This window comes from Mesoplodon bidens (genome assembly GCF_964165515.1).
Source record: "Mesoplodon bidens genome assembly, chromosome: 4".
Taxonomy (NCBI): Eukaryota; Metazoa; Chordata; class Mammalia; order Artiodactyla; family Ziphiidae; genus Mesoplodon; species Mesoplodon bidens.
Window position 1 is genome coordinate 116579953 of NC_138160.1, and position 23440 is coordinate 116603392.

At 39.3% G+C, this 23440-nt stretch overlaps 1 protein-coding gene and 1 long non-coding RNA gene across 3 annotated transcripts in view; one reads left to right on the top strand and one right to left on the bottom strand.

Moving 5' to 3' along the window:
• LOC308616706 overlaps positions 1-23440 on the top strand; it is a 252155-nt gene that overhangs the window by 223442 nt on the left and 5273 nt on the right. The window lies entirely within an intron of this gene.
• SPOCK1 (SPARC (osteonectin), cwcv and kazal like domains proteoglycan 1) overlaps positions 20254-23440 on the bottom strand; it is a 549178-nt gene continuing 545991 nt past the window's right edge. Inside the window, exons 10-11 of one of the 2 annotated variants that reach the window (XM_081233049.1) lie at positions 21437-21574; positions 20254-20984 (exon numbers count right to left, since the gene is read on the bottom strand). In XM_081233049.1, the coding sequence (XP_081089175.1) occupies positions 20794-20984; positions 21437-21574 (329 nt within the window). In that variant the 3' untranslated portion in view covers positions 20254-20793. The remainder of the gene's footprint in view (positions 20985-21436; positions 21575-23440) is intronic. The other variant, XM_081233050.1, reaches the window with a different exon arrangement.

The following is a 23440-nucleotide window of genomic DNA, read 5'->3' on the forward strand; positions in this document are numbered from 1 at the left end:
AATAATTTTCTTTGTCTTTACTGTTTGCAAATTTGATTACTATGTGTCTCGGCATATTTCTCCTTGGGTTTACCGTGTATGGGACTCTGTGTGCTTCCTGGACTTGGGTGGCTATTTCCTTTCCCATGTTAGGGAAGTTTTCGACTATAATCTCTTCCAGTATTTTCCGGGTCCTTTCTCTCTCTCTTCTCCTTCTGGGACCCCTATAATGCAAATGTTGTTGTGTTTAATGTGTCACAGAGGTTTCTTAGCTGTCTTCATTTCTTTTCAGTCTTTTTTCTTTATTCTGTTCCGCAGCATTGAATTCCACTAGTCTGTCTCCTAGGTCACTTATCCATTTTTCTGCCTCAGTTATTCTGCTATTGATTCCTTATAGTGTATTTTTCATTTTAGTTATTGTATTGTTCATCTCTGTTTGTTTGTTCTTTAATTCTTCTAGGTCTTTGTTAATCATTTCTTGCATCTTCTCGATCTTTACCTCCATTCTTTTTCTGAGGTCCTGGATCATCTTCACTATGATTATTCTGAATTCTCTTTCCGGAAGTTTGCCTATCACCACTTCATTTAATTGTTTTCCTGGGTTTTTATCTTGTTCCTTCATCTTGTACATAGCCCTCTGCCTTTTCATCTTGTCTGTCTTTCTGTGAATGTGGTTTCGTTCCACAGGCTTCAAGACTGTAGTTCTTCTTGCTTCTGCTGTCTGCCCTCTGCTATCATTTTTTGATAATAGCCATCCAAATGGTGTAAAGTGCTATCTCATTGTGGTTTTGATTTGCACTGCTCTAATCATTAGCAATGTTGAGCCCCTTTTCATGGACTTAATGGTCATTTGTATGTATTCTTTGGAAAATGTCTGTTCAGGTCCTTTGCTCCTTTTTAAATTGGGTTGTTTGTTCTTTTGTTGTTGACTTGTAGGCATTCTTTATTTATTCTGAATATTTATCCCTCATCAGATATATGATTGGATATATTTTCTGTGATTCATTTTCTTGATAGTGTTCTTTGATGCAAAATCTTTACGTTTTGGTGAAGTCCAATTTTTTTTTCTCTTGTGGCCTGTGCTTTTTGGTGTTATATCTAAGAAATCATTGCCAAATTCAGTGTCATGAAGCTATCTATGTCTTTTTCTAAAAGTTTTATAGTTTTAGCTTTATATTTAGGCCTTTGATCTACTTTGAGTTAATTTTTGTATATGGTATACATAAAGGGCTTAATTTCATTATTTTGCATGTCGATATCCAGTTTTCCCAGCATCATTTGTTGAAAATACTGTCCTTTACTCATTCAGTGATATTGGCACCCTCGTTGAAAGTCATTTGACCGTATATGCAAGGATTTATTTCCAGGCTCTCTATTCTATTCCATTAGTCTAAATATCTATCTTTATGCCAGTACCTCATAATTTTTATTACCATAGCTTTGTGATAAGGTTTGAAATCAGGAAGTCTAAATCTTGCAGCTTTGTTCTTTTTAAAGACTGTTTTGGCTATCCAGGGTCTCTTGAGATTTCATATAAATTTGGGGTTGGATTTTTCTTTTCCTTCAATAAACATCAGTGGGATGCTGATAGGGAGTGTGTTGAATCTGTAGATCACTTTGGCTAATAGTGATAACTTAACAATATTAACTCTTCCAATCTATGGACACCAGATGTCTTTCCATTTATTTATGTCTTCATTAGTTTCTTTCAGCAAAGTTTTGTAGTTTCCAGTCCATAGTTATTTCACCTACTCTTTCAAATTTATTCTTAAATACTTTATTCTTTGTGCTGCTATTGTAAATTGAATTATTGTCTTAATTCTCTTTCAGGTAGTTCACTTTCAGTGTATAGAAGCACAGCTGATTTTTGTGTGTTGATTTTGTATCTTACAATTTTGTTGAATTCATTTATTAGGTCTAAATTTTTTTGTCAGATCTTAGGGTTTTCTACATATAAGATTATGTTATCTGCAAACAGAGACAATTTTACTTTGTCCTTTCTTATTTGGAAGCCTGTAGTTAATTTTTCTTGCCTAATGGCCCTGGCTAGTACTTCCTATACCATGTTGAATAGGAGTGGTGAAAGCAGACATTTTCATCTTGTTCATGAACATAGAGGAAAAGTTTTTCAGTCTTTTACCTTTGAGTATGCTGTTACCTATGGGATTTTCATATACAGACTTCATTATATTCGGGTAGTTTCCTTCTATCCCTAGTTTATTGGGCTTTTTTCATGAAAAGGTATTGAATTTTGTCAAATGCTTTTTATGCATCAATGAGATGATTACTTGGTTTTTTTCCCCTCATTCTGTTATTGTGATACATTACACTGATTGATTTTCATATGTTGAACCCCATCTTGCATTCAAGGGATAAATGGTTTGGTTCCGGTTTATAAACCTTTTAATATGTTGCCGAATTTGGTTTGCTAATATTCTGTTGAGGATTTTTCCATGAATAATCATAAGGGATATTGGTCTATAGTTTTATTTTCTGGTAGTTTATTTGTCTGGCTTTGGTATCAGGGTAATGCTGGCCAAATAGAATGAGTTAGGAAGTGTTCCCTCCACTTGAACTTGTTGAGAAGAGTTTGACAAGTACTGGTGTTAATTCTTCCTTAAATGTTTGGTAGAATTCGCCAAGGCAGCCCTCTTGCTCAGGGACCTTCTTTGTTGGGAAATTTTTCACTACTGATTGAATCAAATTTTCTATTTCTTCATAATTCAATCTTGGTTGGTGGTGTCTTTGTAGGAATTTTGTTTATTCCATCTAAGTTATCCAATTTGTCATACAGTTGTTCACAACATTCTCTTATAATCCTTTTTATTTTTTTCTTTTTTAAAATCTTTATTGGAGTATAACTGCTTTACAATGGTGTGTTAGTTTCTGCTTTATAGCAAAGTGAATCAGTTATACATATACATATGTTCCCATATCCTTCCCTCTTGTGTCTCCCTCCCTCCCTCCCACCCTCCCTATCCCACCCCTCTAAGTGGTCACAAAGCACCGAGCTGATTTCCCTGTGCTCTGTGGCTGCTTCCCACTAGCTATCTATTTTACATTTGGTAGTGTATATATGTCCATGCCACTCTCTCACTTTGTCACTTACCCTTCCCCCTCCCCGTATCCGCAAGTCCATGCTCTAGTAGGTCTGTGTCTTTATTCCCGTCTTACCCCTAGGTTGTTCATGACTGTTTTTTTTTCTCTTAGAGTCCATATATATGTGTTAGTATACGGTATTTGTTTTTCTCTTTCTGACTTACTTCACTCTGTATGACAGACTCTAGGTCCATCCACCTCACTACAAATAACTCAATTTCGTTTCTTTTTATGGCTGAGTAATATTCCATTGTATATATGTGCCACATCTTCTTTATCCATTCATCTGTTGATGGACACTTACGTTGCTTCCATGTCCTCGCTATTGTAAATCGAGCTGCAATGAACATTTTGGTACATGACTCTTCTTGAATTATGGTTTTCTCAGGGAATATGCCCAGTAGTGGGATTGCTAGGTTGTACGATAGTTCTATTTGTAGTTTTTTAAGGAACCTCCATACTGTTCTCCATAGTGGCTGTATCAATTTACATTCCCACCAACAGTGCAAGAGGGTTCCCTTTTCTCCACACCCTCTTCAGCATTTATTATTTCTAGATTTTTTGATGATGGCCATTCTGACCGGTGTGAGATGATACCTCATTGTAGTTTTTTTTTTAATTTTATTTACTTATTTATGGCTGTGTTGGGTCTTTGTTTCTGTACGAGGGCTTTCTCTAGTTGTGGCAAGTGGGGGCCACTCCTCAATGTGGTGCGCGGGCCTCTCACTATCACGGACTCTCTTGTTGCAGAGCACAGGCTCCAGATGCGCAGGCTCAGTAATTGTGGCTCACGGGGCCAGCAGCTCCGTGGCATGTGGGATCTTCCCAGACCAGGGCTCGAACCCATGTGTCCTGCATTGGCAGGTGAACTCTCAACCACTGCGCCACCAGGGAAGCCCCCTCATTGTAGTTTTGATTTGCATTTCTCTAATGATTAATTATGTTGAGCATTTTTTCATGTGTTTGTTGGCAATCTGTATATCTTCTTTGGAGAAATGTCGACATAGATCTTCTGCCCATTTTTGGATTGGGTTGTTTGTTTTTTTGTTATTGAGCTGCATGAGTTGCTTGTAAATTTTGGAGATTAATCCTTTGTCAGTTGCCTCATTTGCAAATATTTTCTCCCATTCTGAGGGTTGTCTTTTGCTCTTGTTTATGGTTTCCTTTGCTGTGCCAAAGATTTTAAGTTTCATTAGGTCCCATTTGTTTATTTTTGTTTTTATTTCCATTTCTCTAGGAGGTGGTTCAAAAAGGATCTTGCTGTGATTTATGTCATAGAGTGTTCTGCCTATGTTTTCCTCTTAGAGTTTGATAGTGTCTGGCCTTATATTTAGGTCTTTAATCCATTTTGAGTTTATTTTTGTGTACGGTGTTAGGGAGTGTTCTAATTTCATTCTTTTACATATGCCTGTCCACTTTTCCCAGCACCACTTATTGAAGAGGCTGTCTTTTCTCCGCTATATATTCTTGCCTCCTTTATCAAAGATAAGGTGACCGTATGTGCATGGGTTTATCTCTGGGCTTTCTATCCTGTTCCATTGATCTAGAGTTCTGTTTATGTGCCAGTACCATACTGTCTTGATTACTGTAGCTTTGTAGTATAGCCTGAACTCAGGGAGCCTGATTCCTCCAGTTCCATTTTTCGTTCTCAAGATGGCTTTGGCTATTCAGGGTCTTTTGTGTTTCCATACAAATTGTGAAATTTTTTGTTCTAGTTCTGTGAAAAATGCCATTGGTAGTTTGACAGGGATTGCACTGAATCTGTAGATTGCTTTGGGTAGTAGAGTCATTTTCACAATGTTGATTCTTCCAATCCAAGAACATGGTATATCGCTCCATCTATTTGTATCATCTTTAATTGCTTTCATCAGTGTCTTATAATTTTCTGCATACGGGTCTTTTGTTTCCTTAGGTAGGTCTATTCCTAGTTATTTTACTTTTTGTTGCAGTGATAAATGGCAGTGTTTTCTTAATTACACTTTCAGATTTTTCATCATTAGTGTATAAGAATGCAAGAGATTTCTGTGCATTAATTTTGTATCCTGGTGTTTTACCAAATTCATTGATTAGCTCTAGTAGTTTTCTGGTAGCATCTTTAGGATTCTCTAGGTATAGTATCATGTCATCTGCAAAGAGTGACAGCTTTACTTCTTCTTTTCCAATTTGGATTCCCTTTATTTCTTTTTCTTCTTTGATTGCTGTGGCTAAAACTTCCAAAACTATGTTGAATAATAGTAGTGAGAGTGAGCAATGTTGTCTTGTTCCTGATCTTAGTGGAAATGGTTTCAGTTTTTCACCATTGAGGACGATGTTAGCTGTGGTTTTGTCCTATATGGCCTTTATTATGTTGAGGAAAGTTCCCTCTATGCCTACTTTCTGCAGGGTTTTTATCATAAGTGGGTGTTGAATTTTGTCAAAAGTGTTCTTTGCCTTTATTGAGATGATCATCTGGTTTTTCTCCTTCAATTTGTTAATATGGTGTATTACGTTGATTGATTTGCATATATTGAAGAATCCTTGCATTCCTGGAATAAACCGCACTAGATCATGGTGTGTGGTCCTTTTAATGTGCTGTTGGATTCTGTTTGCTAGTATTTTGGTGAGGATTTTTGCATCTATGTTCATCAGTGATGTTGGCCTGTAGTTTTCTTTCTTTGTGACATCTTTGTCTGGTTTTGGTATCAGGGTGATGGTGGCCTCATAGAATGAGTTTGGGAGTGCTCCTCCCTCTGCTATACTTTGGAAGAGTTTGAGAAGGATAGGTGTTAGCTCTTCTCTAAATGCTTGATAGAATTCGCCTGTGAAGCCATCTGGTCCTGGGCTTTTGTTTGTTGGAAGATTTTTAATCACAGATTCAATTTCAGTGCTTGTGACTGGTCTGTTCATATTTTCTATTTCTTCCTGGTTCAGTCTTGGCAAGTTGTGCATTTCTAAGAATTTGTCCATTTCTTCCAGGTTGCCCATTTTATTGGCATAGAGTTGCTTGTAGTAATCTCTCCTGATGCTTTGTATTTCTGCAGTGTCAGTTGTTACTTCTCCTTTTTCATTTCTAATTCTATTGATTTGAGTCTTCTCCCTTTTTTTTCTTGATGAGTCTGGCTAATGGTTTATCAATTTTGTTTATCTTCTCAAAGAACCAGCTTTTAGTTTTATTGATCTTTGCTATCATTTCCTTCATTTCTTTCTCTTTTATTTCTGATCTGATCTTTATGATTTCTTTCCTTGTGCTAACTTAGGGTTTTTTTGTTCTTCTTTCTCTCATTGCTTTAGGTACAAGGTTAGGTTGCTTATTTGAGATGTTTCCTGTTTCTTAAGGTTGGCATGTATTGCTATAAACTTCCCTCTTAGAACTGCTTTTGCTGCATCCCATAGGTTTTGGGTCATCGTGTCTCCAGTGTTATTTGTTTCTAGGTATTTTTTGATTTCCTCTTTGATTACTTCTATAATCACTTCGTTATTAAATAGTGTATTGTTTAGCCTCCATGTGTTTTTAGTTTTTATGGATCATTTCCTGTAATTGATATCTAGTCTCAGAGAATTGTGTTTTGAAAAGATCCTTGATACGATTTCAGTTTTCTTAAATTTACCAAGGCTTGATTTGGCACCCAGGATATGATCTATCCTGGAGAATGTTCCATGAGCACTTGAGAAAAATGTGTATTCTGTTCATTTTGGATGGAATGTCCTATAAATACCAATTAAGTCCATCTTGTTTAATGTATCATTTAAAGCTTGTGTTTCCTTATTTATTTTCATTTTGGATGATCTGTCCATTGGTGAAAGTGGGGTCTTAAAGGCCTCTACTATGATTGTGTTACTGTTGATATCCCCTTTTATGGTTGTTAGTATTTGCCTTATGTATTGAGGTGCTCCTATGTTGTGTGTATGAATATTTACAATTATTATATCTTCTTCTTGCATTGATCCCTTGATCATTATGTAGTGTCATTCTTTGTCTCTTCTAATACTCTTTATTTTAAAGTCTATTTTGTCTGGTATGAGGATTGCTACGCCAGCTTTCTTTTGATTTCCATGTGCATGGAATATCTTTTTCCATCCCCTCACTTTCAGTCTGTATGTGTCCCTAGGTCTGAAGTGGGTCTCTTGTAGACAGTATATATGTGGGTTTTTGTTTTTGTATCCATTCACCCAGTCTGTATCTTTTGGTGGGAACATTTAATCCATTTACATTTTAGGTAATTATTGAGATGTATGATCCTATTCCCATTTCCTTAATTGTTTTGGGTTTGTTATTGTAGGTCTTTTCCTTCTTTTGTGTTTCTTGCCTAGAGAAGTTCATTTAGCATTTGTTGTAAAGCTGGTTTGGTGGTGCTGAAGTCTCTGAGCTTTTGCTTGTCTGTAAAAGTTTTAATTTCTCCATTGAATCTGAATGATTTCCTTGCTGGGTAGAGTAATCTTGGTTGTAGGTTTTTCTCCTTCTTCACTTTAAATATGTCCTGCCACTCCCTTCTGGCTCGCAGAGTTTCTGCTGAAAGATCAGCTGTGAACCTTACGGGGATTCTCTTGTCTGTTATTTGTTGTTTCTCCCTTGCTGCTTTTTTTGTGTGTGTGTGGTATGCGGGCCTCTCACTGTTGTGGCCTCTCCCGTTGCAGAGCACAGGCTCCAGACGCGCAGGCTCAGTGGCCATGGCTCACGGCCCCAGCCACTCCGCAGCATGTGGGAATCTTCCCGCACTGGGGCACGAAAGTGTGTCCCATGCATCGGCAGGTGGACTCTCAACCACTGCGCCTCCAGGGAAGCCTCGCCTTGCTGCTTTAATGTTTTTTTTTTTGTATTTAATTTTTGATACTTTGATTAATATGTGTCTTAGTGTGTCTCTCCTTAGATTTATCCTGTATGGCACTCTCTGTGCTTCCTGGACTTCATTAACTATTTCCTTTCCCATATTAGGGAAGTTTTCAACTAAAATCTCTTCCATTATTTTCTCAGTCCCTTTCTTTTTCTCTTCTTCTTCTGGTACCTCTATAATTTGAATGTTGGTGTGTTTAACATTGTCCCAGAGGTCTCTGAGACTGTCTTCAGTTCTTTTCATTATTTTTTCTTTATTCTGCTCTGCAGTAGTTATTTCCACTATTCTATCTTCCAGATCACTTATCTGTTCCTCTGCCTCACTCATTCTGTTATTGATCCCTTCTAGAGTATTTTAAATTTCATTTATTGTGTTGTTTATTGTTGTTTGTTTCCTCTTTAGTTCTTCAATCCTTGTTAAATGTTTCTTGCATATTCTCTATTCTATTTCTAAGATTTTGGATCATCTTCACTATCATTATTCTGAATTCTTTTTCAGGTAGACTGCCTATTTCCTCTTCATTTGTTAGGTCTGGTGGGTTTTTACCTTGCTTTTTCATCTGCTGTGTGTTTTTCTGTCTTCTCATTTCGCTTATCTTACTGTGTTTGGGGTCTCCTTTTTGCAGGGTGCAGGTTCGTAGTTCCCGTTGTTTTTGGTGTCTGTCCCCAGTGGCTAAAGTTGGTTCAGTGGGTTGTGTAGGATTCCTGGTGGAGGGGACTAGTGCCTGTGTTCTGGTGGATGAAGCTGGATCTTGTCTTTCTGGTGGGCAGGTCCATGTCTGGTGGTGTGTTTTAGGGTGTCTCTGGCCTTATTATGACTTTAGGCAGCCTCTCTGCTAAAGAGTGGGGTTGTGTTCCTGTCTTGCTAGTTGTTTTGCATAGGGTGTCCAGCACTGTAGCTTGCTGGTCGTTGAGTGAAGCTGGGTGCTGGTGTTGAGATGGAGATTTCTGGGATTTTTTCGCCATTTGATATTACATGGAGCTGGGAGGTCTCTTGTGGACCAGTGTCCTGATATTGGCTCTCCCACCTCAGAGGCACAGCACTGACTCCTGGCTGCAGCACCAAGAGCCTTTCATCCACACGGCTCAGAATAAAATGGAGAAAAAGTAGAAAGAAAGAGGATAAAATGTAATAAAATAAAGTAAGGTAAAATAAAATAAAGTTATTAAAATAAAAAATAATTATTAAGAAAAAAATTGTTTTAAAAAGTAAAAAAAAAAAAAAAAACCGGACAGAACCCTAGGAGAAATGGTGAAAGCAAAGCTATACAGACAAAATCTCACACAGAAGCATACACATACACACTCACAGAAAGAGGAAAAGGGGAAAAAATAGTATATCTTGCTCTCAAAGTCCACCTCCTCAATTTGGGAAGATTCATTGTCTATTCAGGTATTCCACAGATGCAGGGTACATCAAGTTGATTGTGGAGATTTAATCCGCTGCTCCTGAGGCTGCCAGGAGGAATTTCCCTTTCTCTTCTTTGTTTGCACAGCTCCTGGGGTTCAGCTTTGGATTTGGATCTGCCTCTGCGTGTAGGTCGCCTGAGGGCGTCTGTTCTTCGCTCAGACAGGATGGGGTTAAAGGAGCAGCTGATTCGGGGACTCTGGCTCACTCAGGCCAGGGGGAGGGTGGGGTACGGATTTGGGGCAAGCGTGCAGCAGCAGAGGCTGGCATGATGTTGCACCAGCCTGAGGCGCTCCGTGCGTTGTCCCGGGGAAGTTGTCCCTAGATCACGGGACCCTGGCAGTGGTGGGCTGCACAGGCTCCCAGTACGGGAGGTGTGGATAGTGACCTGTGCTCGCACTCAGGCTTCTTGGCAGCAGCAGCAGCAGCCTTAGCATCTCATGCCCGTCTCTGGGGTCCGCGCTGTTAGCCACGGCTCGCGTCTGTCTCTGGGGCTCCTTTAAGCAGTGCTCTTAATCCTGTCTCCTCGCACACCAGGAAACAGAGGGCAGAAAAAGTCTCTTGCATCTTCGGCAGGTCCAGAGTTTTTCCTGGACTCCCTCCCGGCTAGCTGTGGCACACTAACCCCTTCAGGCTGTGCTCTCTCCGCCAACCCCAGTCCTCTCTCTGCGATCCGACTGAAGCCGGAGCCTCAGTTCCCAGCCCCCACCCGCCCCGGCAGGTGAGCACACAAGCCTCTCGGGCCTGTGAGTGTTGGTCGGCACCGATCCTCTGTGCGGGAATCTCTCCGCTTTGCCCTCCGCACCCCTGTTGCTGCGCTCTCCTCTGTGGCTCCAAAGCTCCCCCACTCCGCCACCCTCAGTCTCCGCCCTCGAAGGGGCTTCCTAGTGTGTGGAAGCCTTTCCTCCTTCACAGCTCCCTCCCACTGGTGCAGGTCCCATCCCTATTCTTTTGTCTGTGTTTTTTCTTTTTTCTTTTGCCCTACCCAGGTACGTGGGGAGTTTCTTGCGTTTTGGGAGGTCTGAGGTCCTCTGCCAGCATTCAGTGGGTGTTCTGTAGGAGCAGTTCCACGTGTACATTATTTCTGATGTATCTGTGGGGAGGAAGATGATCTCCGCTTCTTACTCTTACACCATTTTTCTCAACTCCCCTCCTTTTCATTTCTATAAAATGAGTAGTAATGTCCACACTTCTATTTCTAATTTTAGTAATTGAGTCTCCTTTTTTTTCTTAGTCTAGCTAAGCTTTGCTAGTCAATTTTGTTAATCTTTTTGAAAACCAACCTTGGTTTTGCTTATTTTTTCTATTTTTCTATTTTCTATTCTATGTATCTCTGCTCTAATCTTTATTTCCTTCCTTCTGCTACCTTTGTTTATTTTGTTCTTCGTTTTCTAGTTATTTAAGATGTAAAGTTAGATTTTTGATTTGAGATTTTTTAAATGTAAGCATTTATAGTTATAAATTTCCCTCTTACCACTGCTGTTGTTGCACCCTGTAAGTTTTGGTATGTTGTGTTTTCATTTGCATTTTTTTCAAGATACTTTATAATTTCCCTTGTGATTTCTTCTTTGACCCATTGGTCATTTAGGAGTGTGCTGTTTAATTTCCACCCATTTGTAAAATTTCTGGTTTTTCTTTTATTATTGACTTCTAGTTTCATTCTACTGTGATCAGGAAAGATACTGTATGATTTTAATATTTATACATTGTAAAATATTAAAACAATAAGACAAGTTTTGTGGCCTAACACATGGTCTATCCTGGAGAATGTTCAGGTCCACATGTAAGAAAAGTGTATTTTGCTGTTGTTGGACAGAGTGCTCTGTATATGTCTCTTAGGTCCTATTGGTTTATACTGTTAAGTCCTTTCTCTCCTTATTGATTTTCTGTATAATTCTATCAATTATTGAAAGTAAGCTGTTGAAGTCTCTACTTATTATTGTAGGGCTATCTATTTCTCTTTTCAAGTCCATCAACATTTTTGTCACATATTTTGTAGGTGTAATTTTTGTTGCATATATGTCTTTAATTGTTACATCTATTTTGTGAATTGACCCTTTTATCATTATATAATGCCATTCTTTGTCTCTTGTAAGAGTTTTTGACTTAAAGTCAATTTTGTCTGATACCTGTATAGCCACCCTTTCTCTTTCAAATACTGTTTTCATGAAATACCTTTCCCATCCTTTGAATTTCAACTTATATTTGCCCTTATATCTAAAGTGAGTCTCTTGTAGACAACATATAGATGGATTATGTTTTGTATTTGCTTTTTAAATCCATTCTGCTAATCTATGCCTTTTGGCTGAGAAATTTAATCCATTTAAACTTAGTTAATTATTGATAGAGAAAGTCTTACCTTTGACATTTTGTTGTTTTCTGCATGTATTACAGCTTTTTTCTTTATGTCCCTTTTTCCTTCTGCTATTGCCTTCTTTGGGTTTAGTTACTTGTTTTGTCATTTCCTCTTTTGAATATTCTATAAATATTTTATTTTTGGTTACCATGGGGATTACATATAACATTCTAAAATTATAAAAATTATTTTAAATTGGTAACAACTGAAATTCACTTGCATATAAAACTCTACCCTCTTATAGCTTCTTACCTCTCCTTTATCTATTCTTGTCCCAAATTACATCCTTTTATATTGTGTACCCATTAACATAGATTTATAATGATTTTTGTACATTTTTCTTTTAAATACTGTTGAAAATAAAAATGTTAAAAGCCAAAGTTACAACAATACTTTTAAAAAATATTTGACCATGTGTTTAGCTTTACCAGAGAATTTATACCTTCATATGGTTTTGAGTTACCGTCTAGCTTCCTTTCATTTTAACCTGAAGGACTCCATTTAACATTTCTTATAGGACAGGTCTAGTGGTAATGAATTCCTTCAGCTTTTTTTTTTTTTTTTTTTTTGCGGGCCTCTCACTGTTGTGGCCTCTCCTGTTGCAGAGCACAGGCTCCGGACGCGCAGGCTCAGCGGCCATGGCTCATGGGCCTAAATGCTCCGTGGCACATGGGATCCTCCCGGACCGGGGCATGAACCCATGTCCCCTGCCTCGGCAGGCGGACTCTCAACCACTGCGCCACCAGGGAATCCCTCCTTCAGCTTTTGTTTATCTGACAGTGTCTTAATTTTTTTGAAAGATATTTTTACTAGTTATAGAATTCTTTGTTGCTATGTTTCTTTCTTTTTTCTTTGTTACTTTAAATAATTTCATTCCACTGTCTCTGGCCTCCAAGGTTTCTTGCTGGTAAATTGGCTGGTAATTTTACTGAGGATCCCTTGTATGTGATGAATCACTTTTCTGTTATTGCTTTCAAGATTCTCTCTCTTTCAGTAGCTTGATTATGATGTGTCTTGGTGTGTGTCTCTTTGGATTTACCCCACTTCCAGTCTATTGAGCTGCTTGGATGTGAAAATTCATGTCTTTCCTCAAATTTGGCACATTTTCAGCCATTATTTTTTCAAATAATCTCTCTACCCCTTCCTCTCTTATCCTTTTGGGATTTTTATAATGTATATACTGGTCTACTTCATGGCATTTCATAAGTCCCTTAAGCTCTGTTCACTTTTCTTCTTTTTTTTTTTTTCTGCTTCTCAGACTTGATGTCATATGTCCTAATTTGATTTTTTTCACCAATTTTTTTTCTTATGCCTGCTCAAATCTGCTGTCAAACAGGTACATTGAAATTTTCTATTCAGTTCTACTTTTCAGCTCAAGAATTTCTATTTGTTTTTATATATATATACAATTTCTATCTTTGTTCATATTCTCTTTTTGTTCATGTATCATTTTCCTTGTTTCCATTAGTCTTTTGTTCATGTTTTCTTTTAGCATTTTGAGCATATTTATGACAGTTGTTTTAAATTCCATTGCCTTTGCTTCTTCAGGGATTATTTCTGCCACTTTATTTTCTTCCTTTGAATGGGCCATGTTTTCCTGATAGTTTATGTACCTTGTGAAAAATAGGGCATTTGGAAAAAACATCCACCTTTCTCAGACTTTGCATACCAGTTCTGTACCAGGGAAGTCCTTCACTAATTAATTGGTCATATCTGAGGCTTGGCATCAGTCCAAGGTGAAGATGTAAGGTTTTCTCATGTGTCTTAGCTGAGCATGCATTTTGCCTGGGCCCGTGGGCAGCATTTTTTGATTCTCCTATGTACACAGTTGCTTTTAAATGTCTTAATTTCCGAAAGAGTTTACTTCACTTTACCCATACTCTTCTGTCTCAGGTATCTGCAGGTCTCTAGTACCTTGCAGCTTTCATGAGCAGTGCTAGCTGTTTCTCCCTGCCTGAGCTTTGAGTTAGGCATCACAAAGTCCTGTCCTTCAGGAAGCCCCAAGATAGGTTAGAATATTGCAGAAAATGTCTTTTTTGTTCCCTCTGGTTCATGGGATAGAATTAGGAACTCTGCTGCCACCTCCTCCAGATCAAGACCGTTATGCACTGGGGAAGCAGTGGTTCAGGGCAAGTAAAACACCATGGAGGGCTTCCCTGGTGGCGCAGTGGTTGAGAGTCCGCCTGCCGATGCAGGGGACACGGGTTCGTGTCCCGGTCCCGGAAGATCCCACATGCCACGGAGCGGCTGGGCCCGTGAGCCATGGCCGCTGAGCCTGCACATTGGGAGCCTGTGCTCCGCAACGGGAGAGGCCACAACAGTGAGAGGCCCACGTACCACAAAAAAAAAAAAAAAAAAAAAAAAAAAAAAACCACCATGGAATTTACTACCATTTTGAATGTGACTTTTTATTGCTTGGGTGTTCACTTGGTTGTTGTAGACTTTAACCACTTAATAGTGTTCCTATAAGGTTATCTTAGCCAGTTTTGGGTTATTTTTCATGTCTCTCTGGGGGAATGATGGTTTAGAGCTTCCTAGTCTGCCATTTTGCTTTATCTCTGGCTTTTGAAAGCTTCATATTTGATGAGAGAATTGGATATGGCAGTTACCAAGCACTGGTTTGGAGTTACAGGGTTCTAGAGAAAAGGGGAGGAGTGCTTGGTAATTCTCAGAGTAATTGAAAAGGGTTCCTAGAGGAATAATAATTGAGCTGGTACTCCTGGCTGTTTTGATAAAGGAACTATCAGGAACACAGGCAGAAGCTTGAGAAGGGTGGAGGTGCTTGGGAAAAAGATTAGAATTTGAGATGTGAGGAATGCAAGGAGACAAAGAGGTGGAAAGGGATCAATTACAAAGGAGTGTATTTGCCAAGCCAAGTAATTTAGATTTCGTTGTGACAGTGATGAGAAACCTTGAAAATTTAGTAGGGCAGTGACATGATCACATTTGCCTTTGAGAATAAATTACTTTGGCAGAAGCAGCATGTAAGATGTATTGGAGCTGGGCAAGAATAAAGCAGGGTCACTGGTTAAAAAAATTCCTAAGACAATTGAGAGAGAGAATGGTGGTCAGAACCGTGACAGCAGTGGTGAGATAGAGAGGAAGGGATATTTAGAAAGAAGAATTGACAGAATTTGGTGACTTATTACAGTTTGGGAGTTGGGGAGAGAGGGGTATATGGTGGTGCTATTCCTGAAGTCAAGGAGTGTGTGAGGAGAAGTCTTGAAGAGGAAGCTTATGAATTATTTTGAAATCATACAAGACATGGTGTATTGCTTTCATGATAAAAAGCAAAAGTGAAACATAGAGATGAGGCTGATCAGACCAAGTCCCAGTCCTTTCCTCAGAGGTCACCACTGCTACCAGCGTGGTGTGTGTCCTTTCAGACCTTGTTTTTTGTATTTCCATATTTACTCAGAGAAAGTGGATTGTATAACCTTTTATATATCTAACTTACATATTTCATACTCTTTATCACTTGGTTTTTTTCTTCATACAACTGACGTTTTAGAAGTTTTGATAAGTCAGTGCATATGAAATTACTTCATTATTTTTGACTGCTGCATAGTATTCCAGAGTGTTGAGTTGCCCATTGTGCCCACTGATGGATACTTAGTTTTGTACCAAATTTCCTGTTCTAACAAATGATGCTACAATGGATATACATACATTTTACATATATCTTTGTAAATTAGTGTGATTTTTTTTCCTCTAGGAGTAATTACTGAGAAGTGGAATTATTCAGTCCTAGGGTATTTACTTTTACTTATATAGCTATTACCAAACTGCCCTCCAATGGCTGATTGGACTGTACAGTGTGTAAGAGTGTTCCTTATACTACACTCTCAACAACACTTGACATGATCATGATTTTTTTCTGAGTGAAACTGAGGGATCATTGCTTAATTTGTGTTTCTCTGATCATGAGTGAGGTTAGGCATGGTTTCTTTGCCATCTGTGTGTCTTCCATGGCTCACTTGTTTTTATCTTTTCCCATTAGTCTGTTGAATTCTATTTTTCTTATGGATTTGTAGGAGTTAAAAAAATTTATATCTAATCCTTCATCTGTTTTATGTCCTCATTTTCTTCTTTAGTCTCCCATTTATCTTTTAAATTTGTTCATGACATGCTATTAATTTTGATGGAGGAAAATTTATTAATCTATTCCTTTATGGCTCACATTTGCTAGGAATTGTTTTTAAAGAAGCCTTGCTGACTCCTATTTTCATAGGCATATTCACTCTGTATTTCATTCTATCATTTTGATGTTTTAAGTTTTAAAATTGAGGTGTTAATGGGAAATTTGAGTAGAATTATCTAAATGTCAGGTGACTTTTTCAGAATGGAATCAAAACCTGCACTTGAAACATAGACTGGGGCTTCTCTAAGTGGAGGAGTTGGTTGAAACCACTGATGTAGATAAGATTGTCTAGAGAGAGCATGTAAAATTAAAGAGGAATGGGCCAGGGACACAGATCTGAGCAGATCTGAGGAACACCTGTATGAACAGAACTGGGTGAACAAAAAGAAATACAGGAGACCTAAAAGGAATAGCCAGAGAGGTAGGATGAAAATCAGGGAATAATGGATATGAGAAATTAAGAAAGGTGAGCTTTAAACAAGGCTGCAGTAGCCATTGGTGTCAACTATTATATCCATCAACCCATACTATAACAGTTAGTTATTTGTCTTTTTCAAGGAGATAACTTTACAGAGCAGGACCCCCTAGGTCTTACTCACTTTTCTTGATATATTCCTAGCACTGAATGTGGTGCCTGCCCATAGTGGCATTCATCCATCCATCATATATTAATCTATATATCTACAAATCTTCTAATTAACCTTGAAGTCTCGTTGAATGAATAAATTTTGAAATCTTCCTCTTTCCTTGAATCAGTTTGTCAAAGCAAATCTGAAAACTGACCCAGAATTTTGAGAGGGACTGGGACCTTTTTATCATGCTATATAACTAATATTCCTTTGGTCCTGGCCTTTAACGGACAGAGGTGGCTTCCATGAAGACACAACTTGAGGAGACATGTGGGGTTTGACTGTAAATCTGACGATTTAAGAGGAATTTTAGGAGTGTCCACAAATGCCAGCTGCTCTTTAAGGTACCTTGTACCTACCCTGGAGGCTTCATATTGGCCACTGTTCTTCTGACCTTAGTTATTTTGTGGATTTATGAAGCACCTTTCCTTGAACTGTCAATCTGTAAATTGTCTGTAAGATGCAGTCCATTGGGTAAAGAATTAGAATTACTCGTAAGATAGTTTCTACCTCGGTTGGTGGTGAAATTACTCACTCAGGGTATAATTAAGTCATAGATACTCTGGCTTTAATGTGGATAAAGATGGAAAGGAAATAATTCCTGTTCCAATTTGGGTGTTTTCTGATGTTTGACAAGCATCTGGTGTGTTCAGCCATAAACTGAGGACATCTCAGAGTCCCTGTAAAGGAGTTTTTTTTGTTTTTTGTTTTCCCAAGAGAATTGGAGAATAACTGACTGGGGAGGGAAGGAAGAAGAAGAATTGAAAAAGCTGAAGGTTGCAGACAGGATGACAACAGTGAAATCTGATGGATAAGGACTAAGAAAGTTGTGGCTTGAGAGAAGAGAAAGCAGCAGAAAGAGGGGTCAGGTGAGAAGGTTCTAGGCTAAGGGGGCACAGAGCATGGATGTGCCAGGGTGTGCTGAGAGGGGTCAGGACAGGCTGGAGCACCAGCAGGTTGGCCTCACAGAGGGCCCTGCATTGGTGATCCCCTTGACCTGCCCATACTGTTCTCCAGAGGTCACGTGTGGACATGGCCTGGCGAGTGCACGTGCAAGGTAACAAAACACAAACACTCAGATGTTGCAGACAAATTAAAATTTATTGAGACAGACAGAAATGCACCTACTCAGGACTACAGTTAAGCATTTACTATTAACCAAAGAGTCGTGTTCACATTCCAGATAAGTCTATGTGGGAAAGCATTCAGAATTTACTAGGTTTTTCTACTTTGCTATTTCATCTACAATAGGGACAACAAACTGACACTCAGGATTTGGAGGGCTCTCATTACAATGCTACACATTGAGCAGAGACAAACATCAGTGACTTTGAGAAAAAGGTATAAAAAGACCAAAACCACCCACTGTAGAAAGGGCTCTTGGATGTTACTGTACAGTGTGGTCAAGGTAAAAACTAAACAAAACTGTAGATGGCATCCCATGAAGAGGAGAGGGGCAGACCTGGACAGACACGCTGTCATTCACTGCTGGGCATGGGAAAATGGGAATAAAGGAGGAGGACCTGATATAATACCTCGAATTCAGTATGAAGGTATTCCCATGCCTAGAATGTTCACGGAAACAAAAAGACAGTAATATGGTAGACAACTAACCACTGTGGAAGAAAATTCTGGGGCTTACCTTAGATGCCAAGGAAATGGTATCAAATAAAAGAACCATTTATGGAATAAGAATAAAACTATTTACTATGGAGGTTCCAAAAATGAGCCAGTGAAGTTTCAACTCCATATCTGTCTCCAACAAGGGAATGATTATCACAGTACTATTTTTTTAATCAAGATTTTTATGTATACTCCATCACTAGCTAAAGGGCTCCTGCCAAAAAAGAGGAAAGCAAAAATTCTTCTTCTAAGGATGAGGTAACTAAAATATCACATCTTTACTACTTATGCAAAGTACCTTTAAAAAAAATCTAATGCTGTCTTGCCAAAGTGAGGCATGAAAAGTGGCGTTAATGTTGCTCCATTGATTTGGGGTTCCAGTCTTCGGAGGGCTTTTTATTTAATATTTTAATGAATCAAAATATCTTCTTGGAATGTCTCTGAAAATGAGCATCTCATTACCTTCCTGGGAATTGACTAGTGAGCACTCTTCTCCATCATTAAGTTAATGCTAAGGATCTTTAAGTGTCATCTTAATTTGACACTTGTCATAAGATAATTAGGCAAATTAAAATCAATGTGGTTCACTCTGTTCCTAGAACTTTCTCTAAGTGAAATCAATTTGTCGATTTTAATTTGTTCTCTTAGGCATTTTTCCAAGCTCACAGGAGATAGTAACCATGGTTTTCTTTGATGGTCTAAACTGAGATTTTTTTAGTATGTCTCGATTCTTTTATACATTCGATTGTAATTTAGCTGCAATTAAGCACCTGTTTTCTAAATTATCATCTCAGAGTTTTGTTCAAGTGAGATAAAAACAAAAACAAAAACTGAAACAGAGGTGAAGGAGTTGAGATCCCAATGCAGAGCTTTCCTATGGTCACCCGATACCTAGGGTCCTGGCTGTACTCATTCTATCAGGCCAAATGAGTTTGCCGTATCAAGTAAGTTCATGTCCCATCTGAGCCAAGTCCAGGGATAATGCCACTGGGTCTGGCCAATGCAGGGATTGGAAAATACTAGTTTGAGGTGGGCTGGTAAAGTATAAACAAATGGTCAGTTTGGAGCAAGGGCTGGTCAGCTGCTGCTGTAATCATGGTTTGGCTGAGTATATTTTTCGCCTGAGTTTATGTGGTCTCCTTGTGGACTAGCTGGAGTTCAGGAAGGGAAGAAAAATGTGGGCAAGAGAGCCTTGCTGGCTGGCTGTTGAGGGCATCCATGTGGGTGGAAACCAGGTGGGGCAGGAGCTTAAGGCCCTGTACTGAGCTAAATGGGGCCACTTTGAAGACTACTCTTTGGTACTTGTATGGGGGCCAGCTTGATAGGGGAAGAAATCCTAAAGACTATAGAGATGATGACCCTACCAAATTTGGAGATAGACTCTAATCATGAGTTAACTTAGGGAAAAGAAACGCAATGGTAAAGGGCTTTCTCCATTAGTACCTTGACACTTGTGTCGGGGAGGGGATGAGGGCAGGACTAGCTCTTAAAAATCTAGCCCTAGCTTCCCATGTGCTGTCATGGAGTTCTTTCTAGGCCTCCATCTGAGATTCTTTACAAATGATGAGCGATCAAAAATCTGTAGAGCTTTTATAGTCTCATCACGATATGTGGATAGAGAGCGGCAAAACTGAAACATTAAGAATCCTGAATTTTCTTCTGCTAAGGAACAGCGAGGGACTGTCTTCTCAGAGAGCAGAGGGTATGTGTACATGCCTTAGAAAAAGCCCTTGAGTAGGTAGGAAGGGAGGGGTCTGCTGCAGACAGGACTGCTGCAAGCCCCAGGGGGGCTTGAGCTGAAATGAGAGAGATGGCTGGTGAAGCTGCCCACGTGGGAGTCACATGGCTTCTGTGAGGAAAGCAATTTAGGCAGACAGAGGCTTATCCAAATCAAAGAGGCTTCCAATAACTCTGCTGCCGCAGACAGAAGCAGCCTCCTCAGTCTGCAGGCTACAAGTGCCAACTGTTAGTGCAAAAAAGGGCTTTGATACACATTTCCTATTCCAGAAATGATGATCCAGGTCTGGACAAGCTGACAAATGTGTAATTGTTTTTCAAATGAGTTTTTAATAGATACCCAAACCCTTTTTTTCTGAGAGGTGTGTATAGTCTCTTCTGTACGTACTTACATGTTTATGTACGTACAGAGAGAAGCGTCCAGACACCTTTTCTAATAAAGGAGATCAGTTCCCCAAAGGGACTCTTGACTGAATTAAGGCTGTTGTTTGTAAGAAGCCAGATCGAGTAATGTGAAAAACTAACTTGTAATAATAGACACCAGGGGTGTTGGGGGGCAGTGGGAACAAGGTACAGTGCAGTGTGTTTTCCACAACATCGACAGGACACAAGAAAATCACTTAGACACGGTAAAGCCGGGAACCATGCTGTACTAACCACCAGTGTCGGTGATTGCAAAGGGTCTTTGACGTTTGAGGGTAGGGGCTCCCTGCACTGTCAGAATCCCACATAAATCACATGCTTGTTGCAAAAAACTCACGGGAGGGAAGGAGGCTCTAATTCAGCCAGCCTTCCCCTGTCTAAGATATAAAACACAACACCCTTTTTCCCACACGCCGTATGCAAAATCGGAATGCTCTGGGAACAAGGAGTTGTCTTCCGAACCTTAGGTTGGGTAGAGAGGGCAACAATGGAGAAGAGGCCATGTGCCGTGGCGTCTTAGATACAAATGCAGGAACAGGAAGTGACTTGCAGTGTTGTGCGAACCTCGTGTCCTCCTCCTTGTGGGGACTACCATATGTATCCGACCTCGTCCTCTTTCTCGTCGTCCTCGTCCTCATCATCCTCCGTCACTGCCCGGGCGTGCACCCGCACCTTCCCCCCTTTGTCCTTTGGTCCCAGCTCCCATTCATCCTCTAGGTCATCCAGCAGGACCACAGAGCCGCCACTGCCAAAATCCCCTGAAGTTTCCTGCTCCTCTTCTGAAACATTAAGAAGGAAGAAAAGATCTGAGGTTAGTTTCTGCTTATGCCTCACGACTTCCTTAACTGTAGGGCAAAATCATGCAATTTACCTTCTGAACATGAGAGCATCCCTGTCTACCTGGCATGGACCACAAGCTTTATTCTAATATGAGCCCCAGAATTCTTGAGACTTTTCTACCTTTTGGGGAGGTTTATCTGAGTCACTCTTTGCCTGCAACCGTTTCTGTCAAAAACTGTTGTCCAGTTCATTGGCAATAGTCAGCTCCTGGCACTCGGAAAACTAGCTATGCATTATCTCATGTGATTTCAGGGTTACTTTATCTCCATTGTAAGCTCACTCACTGTAGACCATAACGACCTCTACAAGTTCTTCTGCCCAGATCCTCATACAGTGAGTACCTATAAGTCACCAGAGGTCATTGGGGGCTGATGCAGCAGGCCTTACTCACCACAGCTCACAGCACCCTGTTTCCTGGAGCCAGCTAGCTCGTTCCCGTATTTATCCACACACCAGCACTGCCCTGTGCTGCCGTGGCACTGTGTGGCTTTGTAATAGCCCTCCTCATTACACCGAGGTATGAACGCTCCTGGGAGAACGAAAGGTCCAACTTGAATCAGAGAAGTGCACAGATACTCAGAGTTAATGCCCTCAAAAATAGACAAGAGGGCTCACACATCAGACAGGGTATTTACTGCAAAGCCAGCAAGAAAGAATGGCATGCTTGGTTATTACCTAATCAAAATTACAGGGCCCTAGGACTTGCTCAAGGTTAGATAGGATTCCTTCTTGGATGAGTTCTCTTTTTCCCTGTGGTTCTACTCTTATTAATAACTTTTTATTTCAGAAGTTTTTCCAGTTTTATTGAAATGTAATTGACATATAATCGACACACAGCACTGGATAAGTTTAAGGTGTATAGCACAATGATTTGACATATATTGTGAAATGATTACCACAGTAAATTTAGTTTACATCCATCATCTCATATAGAAAAAAAAAAGGTTTTTTCCTTGTGAGAAGAACTCTCAGGATTTACTCTTAGCAACTTTCATATCTTCCCTACAGCAGTGTTAACTATAGATATCACGTTGTATGTTACATCCCAGTACTTATTTCTCTTATAACTGGAAGTTTGTACCTTTGGACCACCTTAATCCAATTTTCCCACTGCCCATACTCTGCCTGTGTTTACCACCAGTCTCAAAGTTTGTTTTTAGATTACACATACAAGTGATCATACAGTATTTTCTTTCTCTGTCTGACTTACTTCACTTAGGATAATGCCCTCAAAGTCCATCCATGTTATCACAATTGGCAGGATTTCCTTCTTTCTTCGGGCTGAATGATGTTCTGTTCATATATGTGTGTGTGTGTGTGTGTGTGTGTGTATACACACATACATACATATATATAAACATATATGAACTTCTTTAGCCATTCATCCGTTGATGAACACTTAGGTTGTTTCCACATCTTGGCTAATGTAAATGATGCTGCCATGAATATGGGTGTGCAGATATTTCTTTGACGTAGTATATTCATTTCCTTCAGATATATTCCCAGAAGTAGAATTTCTGGATCATATGGTAGTTCTATCTTTAATTTTTTTGAGGAACCTCCATACTGTTTTCCATAGGGCTGCACCAATTTATAATCCCAGCAACAGTGCACAAGGGTTCTCCTTTTTCCACATCCTTGCCAACATTTGTTATCCCTTGTCTTTTTCATGACAGCCGTTCTAACAGCAGGACCTGATATCTTATTGTGGTTTTGATTTGCATTTCCCTGATGATTAGTGAGGCTGAGCACCTTTTCATGTACCTGTTGACAATCTGAATATCTTCTTTGGAAAAAATGTCTATTCAGTTCCTTTGTCCATTTGTCAAATTGAATTATTTGTGGAATTTTTTGTTTGTTTTTGCTATTGAGTTGTATGAGTTCTTTATATATATTGATATTAACCCCTTATCTGATATATGGTTTGCAAAGATTTCTTCTCATTCCATAGGTTGTCTTTTCGTTTTGTTGATTGTTTTGCTGCACAGAAGCTTTTAAGTTTGATGTAGTCCCACATATTTTTGATCTTTTGCTTGTGTTTTAGGTGTCATATGCAAAAACTCACTGCCAAGGCCCATGTCAAGAAATTTTTCCTATGTTTTTTTCCTAGCAGTTTTATTGTTTCCAGTCTTACATTTAGATCTTTGATCAATTTCAAGTTAATTTTTGTGAGTGGTGTAAGATAGAGGTCTAGTTTCATTCTTTTACATGTGAATGTCCAATTTTCCCAGCACCATTTATTGAAGAGACTGTCTTTTGAATATATTAGTTGATTGTATATGTATGGGTTTATTTCTGGGCTCTCAATTATGTTCTGTTACTCTATGTGTCTATTTTTATGCCAGTACAACCTTGTTTGTTGACTATAGCTTTATAATACAACTGGAAATGAGGA